At 44.5% G+C, this 22111-nt stretch overlaps 1 protein-coding gene across 1 annotated transcript in view; it reads left to right on the top strand.

Annotated features, from left to right (window-relative positions):
* Positions 1-22111, top strand: part of LOC147707026 (uncharacterized) — a 686292-nt gene that overhangs the window by 449705 nt on the left and 214476 nt on the right. Inside the window, exon 14 of the mRNA XM_086925617.1 lies at positions 21832-22004. Coding sequence (XP_086781743.1) covers positions 21832-22004 — 173 coding nt within the window. The remainder of the gene's footprint in view (positions 1-21831; positions 22005-22111) is intronic.

The following is a 22111-nucleotide window of genomic DNA, read 5'->3' as shown; positions in this document are numbered from 1 at the left end:
CTGGGTACTTTATCACTGCTGTTCAGTGCTAAAGTGCATATTCTCTTCCTGCAAATTGGGTTAATGGATTGGTGATTTCATGATTGGCATATTTGATTTACTGGTGAGTCCCTAATACAGAGCACTGGGTGTGCCCATAGCCTGTAAATCAAATGCAGCAGCAATGATTGTGCCACCCACATAAGCAGCCTCTAAAGGTCCCTCTGACCTGCCACTGCAGAGTCTGCTCGTAGTCTGTAACTGCCATGTCGACCTGGCAAGGGCATCCACTTGCTACACCATAATCTTCACTTTTCCTACATGTAAGGCACATCTAAGGTAGGCCCAAGGTAGCCCCGTGGGCAGGGTGCAGTGTATGTGAAAAGTGGGACATGTACTGAGGTGTGAGACATCTCCTGATAGTAAAATACAGTGTATTTCGTTTTTCACTATTAAAAGGTTATCTGTCTCATAGGGTAGAATTGGATTTTTAATTATAACATCTTATAACCATAACTTCCCATTGGGACAAGATTGGGAAGTGGAGTTTAGCATGGCTGGACCCGGAATGTAACAATGCATCTTTTAGTAAAGATGATTTGTATGCTCTGTGTTTGAAAATACCACTTTTGGAAAGTCGTATTTTTCTTGCTTAGCCATTATGTGGGCCTCTGCTGGGTTTGTGGATTGACTGTCTGGCTTTCCTGTATGAGTCAGGGCTGGTGAGAATAGACCTGGGCTGAATTTAGAGTAGTGGTAGGAGATTTCAGTGCACCTGAATTGGCTTGGTCTGCTGTGGACAATGCTGTATCCACTTTCTGCCAGAAATTGGGCCAAAGAGGACTAAACTGGTTTGGACTAAGCACACACAATCTCTGCCTGAGAGAGGAAAGGAATTTTGGGTATAGATATTGGGGCCCAGACCCCAGAACTTTAGAACTTGCTGGAATTAAGGAACCTACCAAGAAGAATAGCTGGAAGAGCTGATAGGAAGAGTACTGCCCCTTTGCTGTGTTGTTGCTCTGTAGGCCTGCAAATGCTGCTTCTACCTTGGGCAGTGAAAGGACTGGACTGGACTTTCTTTACTTGTGCTGAGTATCTCAAACGGCTTGAAGTAGAGCTTGCCTCTGTTCTGAAGTCTCAAGGGCTGTAAGGAATTCACCAACCCCTGGGTACTGATTCTGGAACCGCTGTTTCAGTTGCCACAGAGAGAGAGAAGGGAAAATCAACCGACTCCATCACTGACTCCATCGATGGCTCTGTGTCTTGAAGGCACTGCAGACGGCACTGCTGCATCTTGTACCGCAACCCTGGTCTCACCGATGAGGACGACTGCCGCACTGAGCCGCTACTTGCACCGTGACCTGTGGGCGCCGCACTCCACACCGCCTTGCTTCACTTCACCACCCTCACTGATGCCGTCGCTGCACACTGACCATGACCTCCGTGACCGTATCGTGGCTTGGGGCTCGTAATTCACACAACTCACTGCCCCACACCACAGTCCGGACTGATGAACACCAGCTTCCCGCAACCGGCTGTGTCACCTGCACTGCGATCTGTCAGCACCACAACAAGACCCTTCTTCACTCCGCACCGAAGCCTTGATCTCACTGATGCCACTGGACGACCTTCACTGAGCCACTGCCTGCACCGCGACTAGAGGGCACTGCTTCACACCGCATCCGCAAGGGTCGCCACGACCGCCCTGCATCAACATGTTGTCTGCAACAGAAAAGGTACTGTTTACAAGTCTCTTGACATCCCTGACCGACGCGGTCAAACGGAACTGTTGGATTCTGTTGTTTACAGCACGCTGTAGCACCAGACGGATCTACCCACTTCAAATATTCCTGCAAAGTGCTTATTTTGGGCAGACCAGTGGGTGGTCTAGCTATTTGGGTACGCCAACATGTGGGAGTAACAGTGGAGGAGCTCCCGTTGGACAACCCCGATATGTTGGCCATACGGGTAAACTCGTCTTCGGGACTAAATATGGTGATTGTAAATATCTGTATGCGGGGCATCCAAGGGGGAAAATGCTCACCTGTTGCACTCGTGTTGGAGGGTCTCTAAAGTTCATTGCCGGTGAATACAAATAGGGTGGTATTGGGGGACTTCAATACCTGTTTTGAACCTCTGGGGCTGGATGATGGTATGCTCACCGAAGATGAGGATTCTTTATGGGGCATCCCGGGTTTAGAATTACAACCTATTAAGAAATGGTCCCAATCAGCCATATTTTTGAAGGGTCTATGCTTGAATCAGGGAATGCGTGCAGTCAATGGGCGATTGAAGTACGATAGGATGGGGGCATTGACCTACGATAATGGCAGATCTGGCTCCCGCATTGACTATATCCTGGTGAATGTGGAAATGTGGCCCAGTCTACTGGATATGGTGGTAGTAAGTAGAGCCGAGAGCGATCACAATCCCTTGGTTCTATCGATCAAAGAAGGTACCTATGCAGAGCTCTCTGTGGCAGAGGCATCCCTGCCACAGATCTCACTATCTAATAACGAAAGAAGGGTTAGTTGGCCTAAACTAGCCCTTGATGAGGAGGTTCTGTCAAGGATTAGAACCATGATTGGGGATACAATGCGCCAAATCTGTGGGTTCTGCCAAGAGTCGGCCCTTCTGGACAATATCACCACATTACATAGGGATCTCTTTCTAAATCTTAAACCTCTTTTTGTTAAGTGCACTGGCCCAAGAAGAAATAAGTTGAAGCCCCTAACCTGGTTTGACAGTGCATGCAGGGAGTCGCAAAAGGCGCTGCATGCAGCTCTAAAGTCAAGAGATCAGAGCTTAATCCGTAGCTGCATGGCTACCTACAAAGCTGTGCAGGCCACTGCCAAGAAAAACTGGGACGAGACCCTATGGAAGGAACTGTTGGAGGCTTGCCAGAGTAATAACATGATTAAATTCTGGCGGCAGCTTAAATGGGGAAATCGCCCACAGGATACATCCCCCTCAAATTGTGTTGAGCCAAGGGAATGGGTCGAATACTATGGGAACCAATTCAAAGCGAATGTCACTAGTTCTGCCACTCTGCTGCCCATCACTACTGACGAAGCCCTGGTTTTTACCTCTACTGAAGTGAGGGCAGTGTTAAGGGTTATCCCGGGGGATAAAGCACCAGGACCTGACTGCATACCAGCTGATTTGTTTAAGCAGGAACAGGACCTTTGGGTCCCATACATTGTTCTTTTAGCCAATGCTCCGGCAAGGGGTGCGAAAGTCCCTGACTCTTGGCTGGGGGCGGAGATCCTCCCAATTCATAAGAAGGGTGATCGCTCAGTAACGGCTAATTACCGACCTATTAGCCTTATTGATGCTGTACAAAAGATTGTGGCTCGCCTACTTCTGGGTAGGATACAGAGTTGGATCTCTGATTATGATGTTTTAAGTCCTCTCCAGGCGGGTTTTCGGCAACATATGGGGACCCTACAGCAAGTTTTTAGATTTATGCTATTATATTGGAAGGTGGTATACCTAGGGGGAGGTCTGCTGTTTGCGGCATTTGTGGACCTTAGGTCCGCTTTCGACCTAGTGCCTAGGATTAAGCTCTGGGAAGTCTTGTTGGATTTGGGCATGCCCAAAGAGCAGGTGACGCTGCTTATCAATCTGCATTCAAACACCTATGCCAAAGTAAGATGGGGTGGTCCAGGGGAGGTCACCGCCAGTTTAAAAGTCACCAAGGGGGTTAGACAAGGGTGTGTGTTGGCCCCCACCCTTTTTTCTTTGTTTATTAATGGGGTGACTAAGTATTTTTCTAACTTTCCAACGGACGCCCCCTCCCTTGCTGGAAGGAAAATTCCCCTCCTCATGTTCGCGGAAGACACTCTTATTATTTCAAAAACGAGGCAGGGCCTACAGTCCGCGCTGGCCCGTTTTGAGTGTTTCTGTAACGAGCATGAGTTAGAGGTGAAAGTCTGAAAGACCAAATTTATGGTTCTGCGAGGCTCCAAGGCTGTGAAGGCCAAGGTGTCGATGAGCGGAGCCATTTTGGATCAAACGGAGGTCTTTACATATTTGGGTGTCATATTAAGTGAGAACTTGAGCTGGAAACCCCAATTGGATCTTATGACCCTGAAACATGCTCAACTTGGGGGAGCTTTATTGAAGGAGCACGCAAAATCTCTCACTAAACCTCTGGCACCGTTGGTAAAAATCTATGGCTCCAAGATAATTCCTGCAATTATCTACAGTGCAGAACTGTGGGGGTATAGTGATTTATCCACTCTGAGGGTGGCTCAGAATAGGTTCCTCAGAATGGCAACTGGTCTCCCACAATCAACACCTTGCTTACCCCTGCAGCTTGATTTAGGTGTTAAATCTATCGAGGACGTGGTACGGTATAGACCACTGGCGTTCTGACGTCGTCTGTGGACTACACCCGAATTATCCCTGTTTGCTGAGGCCATCGTTGAGGTGAGGGGGCTCGAAGGGGCCTATAGGGTACCCTGGTTCTCTCATCTCAGGATGCCTTTGAAAAATCTGAGCCTGGAGGCACTATGGGCTGATCCAGCACGTGCTACCTTTCCATCACAAAAGGCACTCAAAGATATTTATTGGCACTGGATCGCTGAGAGGAGATCCACCATGGTTGTTGGTCCTACCATGTCACTGGAATTTTTGGTTGTTAAGGATGTCCCTAAATACGAAGCCTACTGGGACTTAATAACCAAGCCAAATGATCGTAAACTGTATCATCAATTACAAGTAGACTTGTTGCCCGTGCGTGGGCTTACGCACTCCTGGTCGACTGGTGGCAGCGATAAGTGTCCTTTCTGTGTAACAGCAGTAGAGAATATTGAACACTTTTTCTTCTGCTGCCCTATGTACTCGTTACCCAGAAAATTTTGGCTTTTACCAGTTTGCTGCTTATTAGGTACTAGATTTGCTGTTGCAGGGACTAGGATTCTAAAAACTGATACTTCTGCTCCTATCGCCATTGGTGTAGCAAAATTCGTGAGTTGGGCTTGGTCAATCCGCATTCGCAACCTTGGTAAATGAAGTTCCCATTGTATATGTTTTTATGAGTTTTTAGTTGCAACTTAGTATTGCTCTTATGTAGTCAGGGGTCCTTTGTGCATCATTGTCTAAATTTAATACTTTTTTTAACATGGTTTTAAAATGTAACATATTTATTATCTTATATGTAAAATCGTATGAACTGTTTTTTTATGTATTTTGTCTTTTATGATGCAAATCGAATAAAGACCTCTTGACTGACTGGCTTATTTTAAAAGTACTGTGTGTTGGATTTTTGTCATTTTGGTCTTGTTTTGGATATTTAAAAATATTGGATACTTTTCTAAACTGGTGGGGTTTCCTTTTGTAGGGTTTTCACTGTATTACTGTTGGTTAAGTGCAAATGCTTTACACACTACCTCTGAGATAAGCCTGTCTGCTTGTGCCAGGTTACCAAGGGTGTGAGCAGGGGTTATTTTAGAAGTGTATCCCCCTTTCCCTGACTAGGACTAAATGCCCCTATTTGGACAAAGGTGCAAACCATTGCCAACTAGAGACCCCCATTTCTAACTCTGAGCTCCGTACAAACGTATATTAACATCTGAAAATTCCTCCCCACATTGTCAATCAAAATCCACACCCTTTCTCAACTATCCTCTAAAAGCACAAGCCCTACTTGCACACTTTGGCACAGAACGAGAATAGTACTCTGACATCCCCAAAAATGTTTGTACATCCTCCTTCCTTTCTAGCCTCAATAAATTCCAGAATATCGTCTCAAGATCGTCCTTGGGCTTAACGCCTTTGGCTGAAATTACATGTTCCAAATACTCAATTTGTTCATGGGCGAACTTACACTTCATAGCCTTGAGTGGGACACTGTTCTCACTTAAAATATCAAGTCCTTTTTTACTCCACCAAAACACTGCTCTTTGTCATATCCAAATATAAAAAATATTATCCTGAAAAAACAGAACTCCCTTCATGCTAACAAACATTCTTGTCATTAGTCTCTAGAATACCTAGGTATCAGAACACAGGCCGAAAGATATGTGATTAAATTTGAACATACCAAAAGGCATGATAAATGAAGTAAAGTCTATAGACCGATCCATGAGTCTGACCTAGTGATATGCCGAACTGAGATCCAGGGTAGTAAACCACCTTGCACATGAAAGAGTTGCCACCATTTCTGTCATGTTGGGAAGGGGAGCCTTGTCATCAATCAACTTCGTTTAAGTCAATACATAACCTAATCTCATTATTGAGCTTGCAAGCTACCATGATGGGACCCAACCATTCCATTGCTTCCGCCTGTTTAATTATTCCTTCATCACACAGCTTAACCAATTCCTGCATGACAGCCTCCCTCATACTATAAGGAATATTTCTTGCCTTGCAATGAAAGAGGACAACATCTGCTTTGAACTTTATATCATACAAGTAATTCATCAAAAACCCCATGATAGATAAAATTATGGAGGGAAACTCTGTCATGCGATCCTTAGGAAATTCGTTCACACAATAAACTTGGACCTGGACCTGTGGATTCCCATTGGGATTAGGAGCCAGATGTATGAAAGTTTTTTGAATTTCATAATGGGCTGAACTGCAATTTCCAATTCAGCAAAGGCTCACCAGGCATTGGCAAGTAAAACGGAGGAGAGAAATTGTGCATGGTAAGACAACCGTTAATTTTCACACCATAACTACTAAATATTTTGTTCAAATAATAATCAACGGACAACAAAAGGACCAAACACCCCTATCCGAATCGACACATAAGTCTACCTGCCTAAAAATAGCTGAAATGAAGAAAAACAATAATAAAACAGCCAAAAATAGAACATCCTCAGTTTAGGGAGCCAACCCTATGGCAACAATAAAAAATAACAAACTTCTTGTATCTTCTCGTCTTCTTTTCGACTTTCTCACTCTTTCCTCCTTCCCCACCATTCTATTAAGGGGACAATTGGATTAGGGGGTCAACCTTGCACGGAAGGATCTGTAAAACTGTGCCGCACAACTAGATGACAGTCACAACTCATGATATCAGTTACAAATGTGCAGGGAGGAAATGGCTAATCGATGAGCTAGATACAATGGCCAAATAGGCAGGGGCGTAAGAAGTGTGGGGGATATTTCCCCCCCAGGTTTTAGAGTGGGGGTCATGGAGGATAAGTGTGGGGTGACGAGGGGACAAAAGAATTTCCCTTCTCCCTTCTGTGATTTGCAAGGCCATTAGCATGCCAAAGACCTATCTATAATGGCCCTGCACTTGACATGTGACCTGTCTCCAGTCACAGAGGCCACCCGCGCTCTGCCCTTTGTTTTGCTGCACCACTTCACAGAAATGACCAATGCCTATAACTCAGACGCTCTGGGATGGGCAGAGAAGGAAATAAGACTCTGTCTCTTTTCCTTCCTGCCCAGAGAAGGCACGGACAGTGTCTACTTCTACTGCTCTGCCACTGACAGCTGCCCTTCTCCCCTCTCTCTCTCTTCAGTCCTCCCTATCTTTCTGTCGCTGCCACAGTTGCATGCTTTTAAGAGACAGCTCTTACTGTCGCTTGCATCTACTCTCCTCCCCTTTCCGATATTTGTTCCAATGTAAAATGGATCCAAAAAAGAAAGAAACACTCAGGCTCAATCTACCTTTATTTTTTACCTTTTTCTATTCGAAAGTGCAACCTCGGGACTGAGAGAAACAAGCATTGGCATAGCCAATAGGTCTCGCCTTTGGGACATTATAAGTGTTTAGCCATACAACAGTTGATGTTGCACCAAGCATATTGTGCTGCATAATTAAATACTTATAAGATCCCAAAGGCAAGACCTATTGGCTATGCCAATGCTTATTTAGTATTTGTTTGGCATTTCACTAACAAGTTACAGATTATTACGGTATTTATTAAATAAACCAATGGATACATGTTTACTTAACATTACTTTACTTAAGCTTTAATATAACCTATTGATATTAATATACATTCACAAAGTGACAAAAAAACATCAGGCACAGGGATTAACAGTATAATTAAAGGGAGAGCCATGTGTCTTATAAGTAGAACTGATTTAAACTGATATATAAAAGATTAAAATATATACATAAACTCCTTAAAAAAGTTGAATAGTTTTACACAGGCTGCTTCGTTTTTCGGGCCAAGGAGAAAGTCACTGGTGAAGTTACATTTTTAATACAGTTTTGTAAAAACTTCGGCTGAAGCCAACGACGACCGCTCAAAACCAATGCTGGACAAACAAGACATGATCCAGGTTCTGAATGCTCAGCTCACAAAAATTACAGATTTTTCAAATTTTCATGCAATGGGACCAATTTACTGTAAAGTTGTTCAAAGGAAAAAGATTCATGCGACATATGGTATGCCATCATTGAACTCCATGTTCTAAATTCCAAGATAAATATTTCTGAGAAATTCTGGGTTGAATTTGTCGTACCTATTATCTTTAACCTCTCTTTAGAGTTGCAAAATGTAATATCTCTATTATAGCTGATCTTACCACTTAAAGTTTTTAAAAAGGATTTAAATCCTAAAGGCGAGAGAATGATCACTGATTCTTCTTGTACACAGAAAACTTTTAGATCCAAAGAAAAATCACGACAAAGGGAATATTTATCTACTATACCCCAAAAAATTCTTGGCACATGAAACCTCTTAATGAATAAGGTGTGCTATTTTTTAACTGATATCCCCAACGTAAAACCTTGGATAAACCTTGGATATAGGTGCTTGTCAAGCCAAGTTCCAATCTAATAGCAGCTGATGGGACTAACGTGTTAAAACTACATAATTTACATAAAATCTGTCCTTCAATCCTAATTAAAAAACTCCAGTCCTTTAGAGGAATTGATTCAATATCATAAAGCAGAGTCGGAGGGATTTTTGCTTTAAAAACCATTAGCTGATGTAAAAAGTTCCTTCCGCCCATTGCACTATAAAAAATATGCAAACCATTAGCGTGAGATGCCACTTTACAAGAACTGTGTTCAATATGAAGTTTATTCTTCGTACTGCCCGCTATAAATTTCCCTGAGTAGAGAAAGGAATCTACCACCTCCAGCTTTTCGTGACCAATTTGCCACTTAAAATTACATGATTTTCTACTTCTGTAACATTTCTTGATTAAATTGTTGCTTTTTGAAGCATTTATCTTCATTAGGGGTTAAGTCCATTACTGCTATATCGTCAGCATATAGGCGACATACAAAAGAACAGCTGCCTATCTTTGGGGCATGTCCCTCTAAATGAAAAAAGCATTCAGGTATATCTGCTATATATAAGGAAAAAAGCAGCGGTGCTAATAAACAACCTTGTTTCAGGCCATTTTCTATTTGTATTACAGATGATAAGCCTTGATTTCCTCCCATAATACCTGACACCAAGTTTGAGAATGTAAGGCCATAATTAAAGATTGCTGAGGAGAGGGCACAACCATCTTGTACAATTTTCTCCATAGTAGTGGCCGGTCTACATTATCAAAGGCCATTGAAAAATCTATAAAGGCTGTATACACGTTTGACCTACAAAAAATCATGTATTTCTCCTCAATTAGTTTCAACATGGAGATGTTATCCAGGGTGGAGTGATTTTTCCTAAAACCTGTATGCTCTATATGGAGGACCTTCTTCTCCACCACCCATTCAGTCAGGTGATCAAGAACACTACCGGTAAATTTTTTCCCCACCACATCTAAAAAGGCTATTTGCAGGTAGTTACCCGGATGATGTCTAGTAACCTTTTTGTACAGAGGGATTAAAATACCTTTTTTTAAATACACTTGTTTAACTGTCTTATGAAACCAGTAGTGTAGGAGTCTCCAGTGCGTGAGGTTCACAATTCATCAGAGATTGTAGTAATCTCTAAAAGAGACGTGTGCAAAGAAATTATGGTAAAAGAGCTTTATTCGCTTATAAGGACTTCAGCCTCCAATCAACTGTCACATCTCTTCAACTCCTATAGCTCTCACTTGATCACAGAATCTAGAAATTAGAACCCTTAACAACATGACATAGGCAATAGCCAGTTACCAAAAAAGCTGTTAAGGTTTTTTTGTGTAGCTTTTTGCATCAGGAGTTTGTTGGGCAATTAAGAACCAACTAACTGAGATAAAGGGAATTCTGGGCCATTGTGAACATGAGTCCCTGTGCAAGTGGGGATGAACTGGCTAGGGCAAGAGAAACACATGTTACTTTGCTGGATTGCCTCCACTGACACGCCTGGACGGCTTACATAGTGCGCTCCCATGCAGAGGCAGAAAGTTCTGGTAGGCTCCTGGTGAGACTGGTGGGTCCCCCACTCTTTGGTAGCCCCCGTCCATAGGATCTACAAAAGTGTGGTTATCCTCCATTACCCAATGGGGAATTAATGAGGTATTTCACTCGTACTACTCCTCGCTTTATAGCCCGGAAGCTACTATAACACTGATAATGCATTACCGCTCCTTTGCAGAGATTCCCCTACCCCAGACACCCAAAGGCCTTCAAGCAGCCCTTGTACATTCCATTACAGAGCAGGAAATCAAAGGCTCCCCTCCTCCTTCTTTGAGAGAAGCCCAGGTGGTGCCAGTACGGGAACCGGATCGAGACTCCACAAGTTTTTACTTGCAGAGGCTAATCTCCGTCATTTCATCTGACTACAAGATCCTCAGTAAGATCCTGGTGGACCGCATTTTCCCCCCCTCCCCATCCTGGTCCATGCTGACCTGAATGGCTTCATCCCCCTACTGAATTTTTGGTGTCTCTACACATTACTAGAATGGGCTCCACTACTGTGGCCCTGGGAGGCATGGCTGTCCTTCGACCTGGAGCAGGCCTTTGATACGCTAAGCTGGGAATATATGCTCTGGGACAGAGGTCTTAACCCCTTCTGTGCCCATGATGAGCTCAGCTCGTCATACAGTACAGTGCTCCTGTGCTCATGATGAGCTGAGCTAGTCATAACCACACCCATTTTTATTAAGGCCCAGCACAGAAGAGGAATAAGACCAGCAGCGATGGTGTTAACATTGTGGGGTGCGCCCCAGAGGTGGACATGGGAACAACTCTGGGGGGATCTAGTTCCACAGAAAGATTTCCCCTTTACATTGTTCACTCCAACGTCTGAGGCATGTTTAGTTCCGTTTATTCTCAATAATCTTCGCCATCGCAAACAGGACTCTCTATGATTGGAGGCAACAGTCTGAGTAACCAATAACTATGTGAAAGCGTCAACTTCCTCCTATTAGAGACACATCAGCATAAAGGCAGGAAGTGGCTTCAAATAAAAAAAAATGTAGCTTAAACACATATATTGCTTTGAAGGGAGAGACGTACTTCTTCCCTGCCCATCAGCTTCTTTGCTGGTGCCTTTTGGCCTTGTTGCTGATGCCTTTTACATCCGTTCATCGCTCTGCTGTCTAGACATTTGAGTCCACTCATAGCTTAAATCTAAACATTTTTCTGCAGGATAATTTCCTTATAACCACATCCTCACTATACTTCTGAGTTTTTCTACCACTGCCAAACATTGTACAAACATTCTGACTCAACAGGTGTTCACAATGTCAGACAAGCAAACATTCTTTCACACATAAACACACACACACATAGGACATGCAATAGTTCCATGGATTGTACATTTATTTGAAACAGTGAAAGATTCAGGAAACTTGGTGGGGGGTGTGGTAAAACACCACCAGAAGGGAACAGAATATTAATGGCTCAGAATGTAATATACAGAAACATAACCCTGCGCTGGTCCTTTCAGATTGCAGCCACCAAATCACTCCAATTCTACAAATTATGGGTCTCATCAAAGAGTACAATTCTGGAGTCACCTCTGTTGACCTTCTCAAGGTCCTGTTGATGCTTTCTTTGCTTACAATCTTTCTAAAAGGGAGATGAACACCCTAATAACCAGACAAAAAGGAACCATTAAATGAAGATAAGCTGAAAAATACAATTGAAGTGCTATGAGGGCTTACACAGGGCATAACTATGCAGTGCAGATGCTGATGACCTAGTGTCCTTGCACTTTGTTGTCAAGGGGGTCTCAGTTGAGAGTCTTATCTCTGTGAGTCCCGGCATTTTAGATAACAGCAGTTTGACCGCTGCAAATCTACTGTGATGCATTTTTTTTTAGAGCCTGAGGCAAAATTACATTTGACCATTTGTCATTGTATTTTGCATATTAACAAGGTGTTTTAGGCAATGTGTTGCAGTTTTGTACCCCTTCTTGTTCATTTAAGATAGTGCTGCCAACAAGCTGCCTGTAAAGCCTTAATGTAGATTTGGCCCATTAAATCCCGATAGTGGCTGTGTATTCCTATCTCAGCTCTTGCCAAGCAGGTAATTTTCGTTTCCTGAAGCAGGGCCCATGGTATCTATACTGCTTTCACATGATATACAAAATAAACATATATGGCAGGGAGAATTTCATTCGATTGAGTTGAATCTTCAGAGCAAAGACCTTCCCCTGAGAATGATGTGGTTGCCAGGTCTGCTAATATTCTGCTAGTTCACTGGATCATGCTGCACGGTAGTGCTGTGGTCCTGAAAGTTAGGGGTGTATGCACTGACCTTGAGGTGGTTTTCCATCAAAAGAAAGTTTCCCATCAACGGGCATTGCATGAGTTTTGTCTTTTTTGGCCAGATTTACAACTCACAAATCTTAACTTTACACAACCTAGCTAATGTTTTGCTGTTACAAAAATGATTTGTCAGCTAACACCTCAGGGTTAAACTGGTTGTCAAAGATGCTGAATCCCAACTTCCAGGAATTTTAGTGATGGAGGGCTCCAACTCCCAAAAATATTGTAGGGGGGGGTGCTTGGCCTAAAAACCTTTGAAGACCTCTGCTGTAGGACATCCGTCGCTTTGGATTCAGCCCACAGATGCTTGGATGAATCCGTCTCCTATTCGCTAATCCCACAGCCAGGACAAGAACTGGTCAACATATCTCTGACTCCTACTGTATATACATAGGCACACACCAGGGCTGCTCCCTGTCTTCCCTACTGTTTGTTCTGTTTGTGCTGGAGCCCCTGGCAGCACAATTGTAGCCAGTGGCAATGACTGGGGTATCCCTCTGGACACCCCAAACCATACTATCTCTCTTTAAGTAGATAATGATGACTCTCTCCCTCCAAGACGTTTATGGAGACCTGACTGACCTATCCTCCATTATATCAGCCTTAGGTGAGATGTCTGAACTTAGGATCAATCACAACAGGTCCCTTGTTTCCCCCTGACTGAGCACCTCCTCGCACTGTCCGGATCGGAGCAGGTCTCCTCACATGGACCTGAGAACCTTCAAATACTTGTGGATTCAAATATATCACATGGTGGTAGACATCCTAGAGGGCCACCTTGGCAGGATGCTAAGATTCCTGTGCTCCCAGATATCCTTCTGGACCACCCTTCCCATCTCTGCAGCAGGCCAGGGGGCTGTTTCTAAAATGGTGATGCTACCCCAACTAATATATTGTTTAGCCAACGTACCAGTGACAATCCCTGGCAATACCTTCTGATGCTAGGTTTGCATGCTTATTGACCTGATCTTGGACCCCAGATCGAAAAGGGTAGCACTGCGGACACTCAGACTGCCCCCTTTGGAGGTTGTATGGGTGCCCCAAATTTTACACACTACTATCTGGATTCCAAATTGAAATGGGTGGCCCGCTGGTTGGTGGGGTACCAGATGGGAGAGAGAGAAGCCTCAAGGACTGAAGTTCGTGTGGGCCTTTTACTACAAGTGCTTCTCCCAGGGTGTCAGACGAAGGGCTCCTACACACTGCTCCTTCACATGGCCTGGAAGTGTTTGCAAAGAGGCTTCCCAAGAGTCAACACCCCAAGACCCTACATCTCGATGATTCCTCTTTGTGGGCTGCCGCTGAGGAAGATAGAATTATTGCCTAATGCCGAGAGATATGGGAGGATGCTGGTAGCATAACACTGGGTGACATGTTCGCGAAAGGAGTATTGTTACGCTTCCTAAGGGGGAGTTTCTGACTTTCTGGGCCCGTTGGGTGACATTAAAACCAACACTGGGGGGTCCATGGCCCAGAGCCATCACAACACCCGCTACTCCAAGCGCTTAACTCAGTGGTATTTGATAGGTGCTTAGTGACATGGATTTACTGCCCCCTTGCATGCGACCCCCTGGAGGTTCTGATACACCAATGGTCTGGCTGGAAAGACTCCCTGGGCCAACCACTCCATAACCCAGAATATCTTAAAGCAATTGAATATCCTAGCAAGATTCCCTACGACCACTGATTCAAATACATGCAATGTTGCCTTCTACATAAGGCCTCCTTGACTCTCCAATGGCTCCACCGAATCTATTCCACGGATGTAGACGTGAGTCCCAGGTGTAGGGCGACATCAGCGGGTGTAGTCTATATGTTTTAGTCCTGCGAGCCCTCACAAACCTTGTGGGATACCATACTCTCAGTCATATCGAGGGCCACGGACATGGAACCCCAGACCACCACCCAAAACTGCCTATTTGGCCGATATCCTCGAACCCAAACTGGCAAAAACACCACCCGCTTGACTGATTTAGCACTCCTCTTGGCTAAGAGAGCAATAGCATTGCAATAGAAATTTTCCTCTTCCCTCGATCCTGTGTTCGGCATGCAGAATTGCACAGGCGGAAAGTACTGCAATCCGCAAGGAGGAATACCGCATCCTGCGGAAGTTCCTCCTAGCCGGCCACTGGGACCTGATCCTTTGTTGTTTCATGCCCCAGCCCACAGATGACTCACAAGCCCTTAGTTGCTCTTTTGTGATTGACGCCTGAACACCTGCTCCAGTATACCCACCAGGATTCCCTCCCTTCCCCTGCCCATATACCCATCATCTCCCTCCCCCTGCCATGAGGTCACCTGGACAATCCCCTTCCCCACACTCCTTTCGGGTCATAATAACTTCAACTCCACTATTCCCTTCCTTGGCTTTTATGTATGAATATGTATCACTCATAAGTTTCAAGGGGGGTGGTTAAGTGAATCTTTTTCTGTTATTTTCTCCTCCTTGTTACTTAAGATGACACTGCAGCATGGACACTGCGACACCCACACATATTGCAATACCCCCTCGCCTATTTAATCAACTTCATTTGCGATGTACAATTACTCTGCTGTATTGAACTCTCCCTTGTACTGGTCAATAAAAATTGGTAAATGTTGAAAAAAACTCCTTGCTTGTAAATGGATGGCTTGCCTCTCTATTTTTGGCTTTGCTCATCTCACAGTAGCATTTCTGTATCAGTGTTTTGATTGGATGCTGTATTGCATCATTCCACTGCTAATAGTTCTTCATTGTAGCCTGGATACATGAAACATTGGTGACTGTGCTGCCTGCTGTTGCCATTGTCCACTACAACATGGCGGCCATCTTTGAACTACATAACTATGTTATATGATACAATAAAATGTCATTCTAATGATCTCTGCTACTTTGGGCTTCACATTTGAAATTTGGCTTAATACTGGTAGGAATAAGCAACCCATTCCATTAATGTTGCCCAAACTGCTATGAAGCATTTTCAATATTTGGCAGCTTCTATTCAGCTTCCTGATAGCTCCTAATGTATACTGGCTCCACCCAGCTTTCATTAGAAGGTCACTAAAGGTGTGACAATGTTTCCCAATATTCTTGCATCTCATCTGATGGCAGTGAACAGTGGTGCCGTTTTGGGAGACAGGGTCACTCAAAGAAGATGAAGGCTTATGAATGGGATAAAGGAGGGCTGTAGCTTGAGCTAGTTCTCCGATACACCCATACACGCAGGCTGCACTTCTCGATTTCTCACTTAGTGAGTGCCATTTGGCAACATTCCTTGACTACAAGCTTATTTCACCTTTGCCCATCAGTCACTAAAAAGTGATGGCTTCATGAACGGTACTTATAGTACTAGTGATACCTAATATATCTGAATAGTTACATGCCCTTGTTATTTCTGACTAGTCCGACATCTGAACTCAGGCATCCACAAACAAGCAATGGCAAAATCAATACATGCAAAGTAATACTGACTGCCATTGTCAATTCTGTTAAAAGTGATGCTTGTATATTTCATCCATATCTGATCTTGGAGCAGGACAGGAGTGGTTTGCCCACTCCTAAATTCCCAATGACTGTTTGATCGGCCCTCTCGGACCACCTAAACCAGTCATGGTGACTTTACCCTTTCCACATGTAGGCTGCATTATAGCCCGCATGGAGAACAAGCCCATACCCCCAATCCCTGGCTGAGCGCCATATCATGTCCCTCAGACCAATCACAACGCTACATTGCAACATTGTATTTGGCTTAGGGGAGGGAGCAGGGCTGCCTACTTCCTGATACTGTTGGAGTCAGAGACAGGAGAGCAGTAGCAGAGACGCAAGACCCGGCCTCAAGGTAATTCTTTTTTATTCAGACTCCCCCGCGTGACACCCCGTGCTCGCCCCTCCCCTCTCGAGAGCTATGCCAGCCGCCACTGCAGTTGGAACCTCTCTTTTCCTGCCTTTACCGCTGACTCTCTCTACCTAATGTAATTTTAAGGATTTCTAGGCAAGGCATATTTCTGTTTTTGTGTGAAAGTTTTTATAAAATTTTTGCCAACAATGCAGATATTGATTTATCAGAAAAGAAGAACAAAAATTCAAAGTTATTCCAAAAGGGATGCCAACAAAAAGTCTTGCCAGGGCCTCAAAAATCGTTAAAATGTCTCTGCCATGGGGCTCTGCATTTTTAAATGTGGATCGAACATTTAGATTGTACACATGTTGTCAAAAAAGTAGTACTGCTGGCACTTAAGTGGAAGAACACTTTCAGAAATGGTGGTCTCTAGTTGGCAGAGGTAGGTACCTTAGTCCAAATAGGTACCCTTGCTTCGAATCAGGGTAAGGGGGATACACTTCTAAAATAACCCATTGCTCACCCCCTTGGTAGCTCGGCACAAACAGACAGGCTTATCTCAAAGGCTGTGTGTAAAGCATTTGTGAACACAAACGGCCGATTCAGGAGGAAGATGTAGAAAGGAGGTTGGGTGCAACTACCCGGAGGCGGCACTGAACACTAGAATATTAGCGTGAGGGTACATGCTGCCGCTACAACGATGCTCTCCTGACGAACAGACATATGACGCAATATGTCATTCATGTACCAGTTAGCAGAATGCCCAGTTCATTGTGCTGTAAAAATTACAAAAATTCTGACTAACTAAATCTGACTCATGTCATTATTAATGTTGTCATGCATGAGTTACGTAATGGGTGTGGGGAGTGGGTGCACTAGAAATAGTTCATGCAGATTTGGTTGCGGCGCCTGTGTCCTTCTGAAGGATTCTCACTGCATGCGTGACGCACATGTGCAGGTGGTCGGTTGTCCCCTTCCGACTCACTGCCAGAGATGTCTACAGGTATCCTGCACTTGGTAGCAATGTTGTGGAGGATTGCACACATGGCCACGATGTGGCAGCAGACCTCTGGCTCATATTTGATGGCCGCACTAGTCTTGTGCAGTATGCAGAATCTGCTCTTCAAAAGGCCAAATGTCCTCTCAATGCAATTTCTTGTACGTATGTGTGCTGCATTGTGATGCCGTTGCTGTGGTGTTGCAGGGTAGAGGTATGGTGTGAGGAGGTACTCACGGAGAGCGTAGCCGCTGTCACCTGAATGATAGGAACAGAGGGTGAGTGCCTGCGCTGCGCAGCTACGTTATCACAGTGTAATATTGTGGGGCATGTGTACTTACCCAGTAGGTGTCCTTCACCAAAGTCTCCCCTGGCCAGTCGTGTGTGAATGCCACTGTGCCAGAATATGAAGGAGTCATGTGTGCTCCCCGGGTACTGTGCCACTATGTCCGTTATGATTGTCTTTGCATTGCAAACCATCTGGATATTGAGGGAGTGGTATTCCATTTGTGCTGGTGGGCAGATGTGGATGTGGGTACAGTCAATGCATCCTATTATATGTGGGAATTGTGCTACATTGTAAAATTGCAGCTTGGTGTCATTCAAGTCCTGTTGGCTGGTGGGGAATGAGATGTAGTGCTGTAGGCGGGTCAGCATGGCCTCAGGAAACTCCTTAGGCAGCGGGACATGGTGGACTGGGATATCCCTCCTGCAACAGCGACTATCCCCTGGAAGCTTCCGGAGGCCAGTAGGTGCAGGCTGCACAATACCTGCACATGGGTGGGAACGGCATTGGTCCTCCTAATTGGGTGCTACAGGAGGGGGTCTAGGTCCCGGATCAGTTTGATGATCATTGCCCCATTTAGGCGGTACTTAGCGTAAATTTGCTCCCTGGTTTGGCCCAGAAGGGTGACCCGTTGACGGAATATCCGCTCCTGGATCCGACGTCTGTTCCGTGCTGCTCGCTGTAGCCTTCGCCGCCTGACCACCATGTAGAATCCTGGCATTGTGAGAGTCCTGAGGCTCCAGCTGCATGTCCTTAAGCGTGTTTTGGTCAGGCCTGCACCTGTTGGTAGTTTGCTAAAGTATTTTTCCAATTTTTTTTTCCTTACTGGTTACCACCTGGTTTGGGTTCACCTTAATTTTGCGCGTCGCAAATAGCGATTTTTGGGTTTTTCGAAATCAGCGATTTTTTATGAATGGCGATTGCGATTATTTTGCGAGTTCGCAAATGATTTCGCAGAATCCATGGTTTCTCGCTATTTCAGAATTGCAAATGGGCTTGTTCCAGGATTCTGCGATTTTTTTGTGAACTCACAATTCATGAATCTAGCTGTAATGCTTGCGCAAAATAAGGAATCACAATTTTTATGATTCCTTATTTTGTGTGCGGGTATTTTCCTACCTACATTGCTCACAGTCAAATTACGATCACAAACACTGAAATTCTGCTAATTTTAGTGTTTGCGATCGCAATTTAGCTTCCTACATCTGGCCCCTAATCATTTAGTGACTGCAGCCTATCTTTGGGTCACATGACTGGGCCATCACTGGCAGGATGGGGGGACAGTGCTAGACACAGCCCTACCTACACTTGAATAATCTGAGTCCTACCTCCACACAAAGGTGTGCATACCCCTTGTACTTAGTCTGAAGCCAGGACAGGGAGAAGCAGGAAAATTAGGCACTTCAAATGGGAATACTCTAGAAGTATCACCCTCCTCAAAACAGGCACCATGTATAAATATTGGACATCAGACACCAACACTTCTGGACTTGTGAAAGACTATACCAGGAAGGCGGACTACTGTTCTGATTCACAGACCGCCACTCTACTGGAATGCTGCCCTGAAGGACTGCCTGCTCTGCTGACCTGATGCACTCCTGCATGGGGAGAAAGTATTGAACCTGCTACCTGTACCCAGGACCAACAGAAAGATGTCAAGAGCCAAGCCTCTAGTAACCTACACATGGACTCTGCAGCTGTGAGGTCTACCCTGCAAAGTAGACCCTCGGAAGTGGCCCTGAAGGTGTTCTGCCAGACCATCGGTGGATCCAGCAGAACCGGCATATCTCCTCTGCTGCTTGGCCCAAACCTGAGCAGAACTGATGCTTATCCTCGGGTGCGTGGACCTTTCTGTCACAAGAATATCCCCCTCACAGCTCACAGGCCCTCACATCACAAGCCCCTCGTCAAGAGCAGACTCGACAGTGACGATGGACTCCACATTTCAGTCTCGTAGCTCCTCAGAACCGCCTTATTGCTACAGCTGCGCAATGCATCTTTAATTCAGGACCTCACCAGGCTGCGCAACCAGATTCAAGGCATTCTTGCTCAGCGCGCTTAATTGGGTCCCTGTATCCAGCACGCGCTGCGTAACAGTTGGCCTGAGAGTAGGATTTCGGCCCATTCTGGACCGAATATCCAAAACTGGTGCTTTTAGGTTCTATTTTCACTCAAATCTATAACACTGCATATAGCTGGTTCTTTTCATTGGATTTGTGTTGTTTTGGTCTTGTTTTATTTATGAAATATTACTGTATTTTTCTAATCTGGTGTGGGGTCCTTGTGAAGGGGTATTTTCACTTTATTACTGTTTGAAGTGTTACACAAATAGTTTAAACATTGCCTCTAAGGTAAGCCTGACTGCTCCATGCCAAGTTACCAGAGGGTTGAGGACAGGTTTATTTAGGGTTTGCTTCTGACTTTGCCCTGACAAGGATTGTGGTTTTTGCTTGAGTAGGGTTTCAACCCCCTCAACCATAACTGAATTTCTTTCACTGAGGTAGTGCTTAACCCCTTCACTGCGGCGGCTATCCCGCCGCAGTGCTAAGGGGGTGGGGCGGAAGAGCGGCAGGCGCTTGCTGGTGACGGAACCGCTCCGTCACCAGCGTTGGTTGCGCTGTGCTTGTGACGGAGCGCTTCCATCATGGCGCCGCCCGCTCAATAGAACGCTCAGCGCAGGCGCGGAATTCGCGCCGCGGATGAGCGGCGGGCGGGCCATGACGGAACCGCTCAGTCATCAGCACAGCGCAACCGCATCTGATGACGGAGCGGTTCCGTCATCAGCATACAAGGGGTTAAAACAGGGCTTCAATACACGTGCCTTGGTAATCCATCCTCCTGTTACCCTCTTCCAGAGTTAATGATAAGGGGAATACCGCTAACTGTGAAGGGGCAATGTTAAGGAGGGGCTTACAATTTGGACTTCTTGGGTTTCATAAGCAATTACGAATTATCAGGGAATCAGTAATTCAATAGCCAATATTCCCTTTTAATTTATAATTTTCCCCTGATTTTCTCCAAACGATTTTAACTATTTTCAGCTGGTCAAATCTCGTGGAGAAAATCAGTTGCTCTCTGGTACAAACACTGACTTCGAAAGTGTCCGATTTTCATGAAATTGCACTTTCCACATCGCATCTGTTTGGTACCAGGATGAAATCGACATTTCAAGTTCCAAAGCTGTTTTGTCTGAAGCTCATGCAATAACTCCCGAATTACCAGGGTAGTGCATGCACTGCTGACTGCACTTGTTCTTGAAAACCGTTCCCACAGTTCATGTCAGCACTTTTTCATAGACAGAGATGGCGTTCTTGATACATACTACACCAGTGCTTTCCAGACTTTTAAAACCACGATCCAAATTTTAGAATGACAAACTTTCATGACCCACCTAGCTCTAATGGACATGAGGAGGGCTATTTTTGTATTGCAACTAAAGCATTGTGTGGTAGCGCGATGTCATTACATTCAGAACATTTTCCAATGAAATGGCCACTAAATGTGCACAGACATACAGTTTTACTGTTAAAAATACATTGTACAGAATTGAAAAGGTGTGGGTCTTTAGTTTCAGTGAACATTTCTGATGTGTACATCACCAAAAAAAGTGTCTTGATTTGTTTCCACCCTACTATTTGTTTCCACCATAACAAACTTCAGAATTGAAAACAATTGTGCTTCATTTTTGCTTTTCTAACCTCTGAATATGTACGGTTAATTTATAAGTATTTACATTTTGTTGTGTGTTACACAAAATGATAGCCTACAGCATTCGGTTTAACACTTCATGTACCCCAGCAAAATTGTCACATAATTCACTTTATTTTACTCTCTCTGATTTCAAAGTGAGAGGCATTTGTAAACAACAATCCCAATTAAAGACCTTAAGCAGCAATTTGTCAGAAGACGTAGCCTGACATTTGCTCTCTGTCACTGAAGTGAAGCATAAGTGGCATGATAAATGCAGAATCTAAAGACATCTTTATTTATTGCTTGGACTTTGGACCCATCATAAATTGCCTTGTGGCTCACCCACAGCTTGAGAAACACTGGACTACACTATTTATAATGGAGCTATGCACTCTGTGTAATAAAAGATTAAATAACTGCTATTTAGTCACCTGTTTAATTGGTTGCTATAGCTGCATGTTTATACTTATTTTTTTTGTCAATCAAAGTTTCAGTCAAACCTACATGTACTGGATATGGACTGGGGCAGCCAGGTGATACCTTAATTGTACCATGCAACAATGATTTCATCGGAACAATCACATACACCTGCAACTCTGATGGATGGGGCAATCCAATCTCAAAATGTATTCCTAAGACGCTAAATCAACTTGTGACAGAAAGTCAGGTAAGAGTGAATTAATGACTACCAGGTATCTGTGTATATTGACACAAAGTGAACTGAATCTCCCAGAAGTGGGCATGTTGGCACTGTGCAAACCTGAAAGAATAACC

Source organism: Lissotriton vulgaris, chromosome 6, assembly GCF_964263255.1.
Source record: "Lissotriton vulgaris chromosome 6, aLisVul1.2, whole genome shotgun sequence".
NCBI lineage: Eukaryota > Metazoa > Chordata > Amphibia > Caudata > Salamandridae > Lissotriton > Lissotriton vulgaris.
The sequence above is the reverse complement of the archived record's forward strand: the minus strand, read 5'-3'. Positions and strand labels throughout refer to the sequence as shown.